This window comes from Aedes albopictus, chromosome 2 (assembly GCF_035046485.1).
Source record: "Aedes albopictus strain Foshan chromosome 2, AalbF5, whole genome shotgun sequence".
Classification (NCBI taxonomy): domain Eukaryota; kingdom Metazoa; phylum Arthropoda; class Insecta; order Diptera; family Culicidae; genus Aedes; species Aedes albopictus.
Genome location: NC_085137.1, coordinates 311,828,448 through 311,832,897, shown reverse-complemented (window position 1 = coordinate 311,832,897; position 4,450 = coordinate 311,828,448). Strand labels below are relative to the sequence as shown.

The following is a 4,450-nucleotide window of genomic DNA, read 5'->3' as shown; positions in this document are numbered from 1 at the left end:
GACTTTTTAGTGCGGGCCGTCGTTCGGTTCTTCAGATTTGTGCTCTTGTGGTTTTGGGGTGTGGCTTCGTCACATCTTCACCTTAACCTATTTGGATGTCCTGTTACATAGAATCACATATCACGGGCAAAATGATGTTTTACAGACTGTTTAACTATTTTATTTACCCAAAAATAAGGTATTCAATAGAGTAACCTGGAGACTGCTCGTATTGGAACGAGATACTAACAATTTTATGCAGTTTGATTTTCAGCTTAGAGAGTATTTAAATATATTTTTATTTCATTGTACTACATATTTTATTTGAATGCAGTATATTCCATTATAAATTGATTATATATCATCTATCACGTTTACATCTTATTATTACATATAATAATGCTTTATTTTACTATCTTGGTTGTGAATCATTTAAATTATCGACAAGCTGATACTTTATTTAATTTCAAATAATATTTTATTCTTCAATTCCCAGAAAGGTTAGTCCTTCTCACTCCCCAAACCATCCCGTAGAAAGCTTAGCAAGTGATTCAAATTGCATTACGCAGTATGTCTGATGAGACTGTTGGAAGGTGCAGATAGTTTTTCTATTGCAGGAAAATATTTTCAAGTCAAGGATAATAAGAAGCAGACTCTGGCCAACCAATTTTTTTTTAAATTATCAATACTATTATTATTATTATTATTTTATTGTAGCAAGAATACTGATGAGTTTGCAACTGGATACCTTATTATCATTTCAATTTTCTACCCTACAACTTGCTCGTAAAATGACTTGCCAGCGATTAATATTCTTTCAAATAATCTACAGACTGATACTGATTATTACACTATATTTTATGACTACTTTCATTGCTTCTACTATATTTTATGAATACTTGAGACGATGTTGGTGGTGTAACAAAACTGTTTATACAATGATCTTCAGCCTCAATAAAATAACACATTTTATTACTATTTTATCATTATTAATCAACTTAATTTCAAGAGTATTTAGTTAAATTAAATTATCTAATGGTTGAATTATCATATCTTCTACTAATTTTTACTCTTCCAAAGGTAAAACCCCATCCACATCCAACTCCAGATATCTATGAAGTGGGCCAAGTTCTTGGACATATTCTGAGTAGATATCTAATCAACATTTCCTCCCCATCCCTGCTGATCGTAAGGACCTGGCCAGGTGTCGAGAGTTCGTTAAATGAAAGGTTTGTCAAGTCCCAGGCAACTTTTCTGGCGCATTAAACTTCTCAATCGACAGCCACCCCAGGATGTGTACGGTCGGCTATGCTATGCTATGCTATGCTATGCTACCTACAAAATACCAAAATAAGTTATTTCCAATACCTGGGTAACCGACCAATACCTTGTCTTGGTATACTTGTTGGGTTTAATCACCGTTAACTAGTATATATCTATTTTATTGATATTTATCGGTGAACGAATAAAACAATATCGTTTTTTTTTGCGTGACGTTTCGGCCTAATCACTTTTCAGCCATCTTCAGACGCCTACAAGTTTATTACAAAAAAATTAACATTAAACAAGATTTATACATTTTCATTTTTTCACCCCACAACTCACAATTTGATCGCCGCAGCTGATGCTACCTCCTATCCAGCTGGGAGATCACGTACCACTGTCTAGTAGGGTACTATGCGGTTGTGGTGCGCGTCCTCTCTCGTTTCCTCTTCGTCGTCTATCGTTGTTCGTCACTTGTCGTAGCTTAAACACTAACGCATTGTAGTTCGTGTTGAACAATCCACATTCACGCTGGAGGTTCACTGTATTAGTTTTCCCTGCCAGCTTGATGTGGAATGTCTCCGCGACGACTCTGCTCTCCTGGTCGGCGATGCGTTCAATTATTTTCGTCTCGTCAAAATTGAACACATGGCCGTCACATAGTGTGTGGTGCGTCAATCCAGTCCTGTTGTCTTTCCGTTTCACGTCATTTTTGTGTTCGTTGATTCTCGTGTCCAGTTTTCTTCCCGTCTGTCCGATGTACACCTTTCCATCCCCTGTTCCACACGGTACCGAGTACACCACATTTTTATGTTGTCCTGGTGGGATCGGGTCCTTCAGTTTAGCAAAAATCTCATTTTTCAATTTAGATTTTGCTTTCACCGCCAGTGTTATGCCGTGTTCTTTGAGGATTTTCTGCAACTTCTCACTCAGGCATGGTACATACGGCGTGGGGATGTACTTCGTTTCATCCACCTCCTTATCGTTCTGCAGTACGTTGTAGTGCTTGTGCACCCTCTGTTTCAGGACATTCTGAATGAACCAATTGGGGTAATTGTTACATTTCAGCATTTCCTTCACCGTACTGATAGCCGAGGGGCGGTGCTGCGCATCGGTTAACTTGATAGCCCTATCCACTAGGGCAATCGCAGTGTTGCGCTTGTGGGAGTACGGACTTTCCGAAACAAAATCGAGATACCGTCCATTTGTCTGCTTTGGTAACCACTTTTTCTCAAGGATTCCATCTTTTCTCGTTACCATGATATCGAGAAATTTAATCTGTTCTTGTTCTTCCTTCTCCACCGTGAACTGCAGCCTATCATGGAAGTCGTTGAAAATCTCCAGGATTCGATCCACATGTTCCCTCCGTGCAACGCAAAAACAGTCGTCCACATACCGTCTGTATATCACCATATCGAGTTGTTCTGCACTCACCCTCTGTATGCTCTCCTGTTCCAAGCGCTCCATAACGATGTTCGCTATAACCGGAGACAGCGGGGATCCCATCGGTACACCGAAGGTTTGCGTGTAGGTGACTCCTCGATAGTTGAAGAAAGTAGAGTCCAAGACTAGCCTTACTGCATCCAAGAAACTTCGTTTATCGATCTTCGTATGCCTGGCTACCTCACTCCACCTTTCCTCGATACACTCCATCGCGTACTGCACCGGAACGTTTGTGTATAGCGATTTCACGTCCAGTGAAAAAAGCACGTGCTCCTCGGGGATCTGCATTCCTGTTACCTGTTGTGCAAACTCAAAACTGTTTTTCACGTGGTGTTCTGTTTTTCCAACAACATTTTCCAGGACCCCTGCCAGAAATTGGGCCATCTGGTAGGTGGCGGATCCGATCGTCGAAACTACTGGTCTCAAAGGTCTGCCCTCCTTGTGCAACTTCGGAAGACCGTAGATTCTGGGAGGATTACAGCTCGATATTTTCACTTTCCGGTGTTCGCTTTTCTCTATCCATTTCTTTTCCAGCCACGCATCGACCGTTGCATTCATCTTCCTCATGATCCTATTGGAAGGGTCAGTTCGCAGTTTCTGGTACGTTTCTTCATCGTTGAGCAGTTCCATCATTTTCGCGTGATATTCTTCTGCTTCAATTATGACGGTCTTGTTACCCTTATCTGCTTTTGTTATGAGCAAATTCGGGTTTTCCTCCAAGAAACGCCTGCTTGCTGCTATATCCTTCTCAATCCACTCCAACCGCCCATGTCTGGGTTGTCGGACATAGTTGATATGATTGGTAATTGCCGACGCAACCTCCCCACGAATCTCGTCAGCATTCTCCTTGAATCGAATCCCCTTTTCAATACCGGCTACTATTTCAACATACGGCATTTTTCTTTTATTCTGTACGTTGAAATTCGGACCCAGTGAAAGGGTTCGTTGTAAGAAATCCGGGATTCGGGTGTCCGTCGTGTTTTCTACCCATTCTGCTTCGGTGTTCATCTCGGCTATCCGCTGGTTTTTCATCCTCTCTATCTTTCTCTCTCCTCTCCTTTTGGACTCTTCGTGGACGGAACGGCTCTTCTTTTCCACCATTTTCTTCACTGCAACTACATCTTCCCTCTCGAACGCTGTTTCGATCTTGCCGAAGAGGTGCGCTTTGTTCCTCTGCAACTCCGCAATTGATCTTTTCACATCGGCAACCATGACACTTAGGATTCGGATCTTCTGTTTGAACATCAGTTTTTCCAATTCCTCCTTTGACCGGCCGCTACCGAGCTGGATGTGGATTTTGTAGTTGAGGCATTTCGGAATCACTTTACACCGTCTACAGTTGAGTAGGAATTTCATCCTGTTGTTGTCCTTGGCCAGGTTCGTTGCCGTTCTTTGGAATCTCCTCAGCAGCAATTCACCGTTAGGGCCGTATTTATTCCGAATTACTTGTACTCCACCCATTTTGCCTTCCTTGATCAAAACGACTTTACTTGTTGGGTTTAATCTCCGTTAACTAGTATATATCTATTTTATTGATATTTATCGGTGAACGAATAAAACAATATCGTTTTTTTTGCGTGACGTTTGTCTTTTGCTTGTCTTGGTATGATATACTTGACTTTGGCATGCTGCAGTATGTGTCAGTTATTCGTTCCTGCTCGGGAACTCCCTAGTACAGTCGAACCTCCATGAGTCGATGCTCCTTGACTCGATATCGACTCATGGAGGTATTTTTTCCATACTGAAAAATAATTTCTGGATTGCT

The 4,450-nt window shown here is 41.3% G+C and overlaps 1 protein-coding gene across 1 annotated transcript; it reads right to left on the bottom strand.

The window, feature by feature from the left end:
• Window positions 1-1,629: 1,629 nt before the first annotated feature.
• On the bottom strand, window positions 1,630-4,146 carry LOC134286673 (uncharacterized). The gene has a single exon (XM_062848326.1). It carries the CDS (start codon window positions 4,144-4,146, stop codon window positions 1,630-1,632), a length of 2,517 nt encoding a protein of 838 aa, XP_062704310.1.
• Between the last annotated feature and the right edge of the window lie 304 nt (window positions 4,147-4,450).

Coding starts and splice junctions, on each gene's coding strand:
- LOC134286673 (XM_062848326.1), bottom strand. CDS start 4,146: ATGGGTGGAGTACAAGTAATTCGGAATAAATACGGCCCTAACGGTGAA.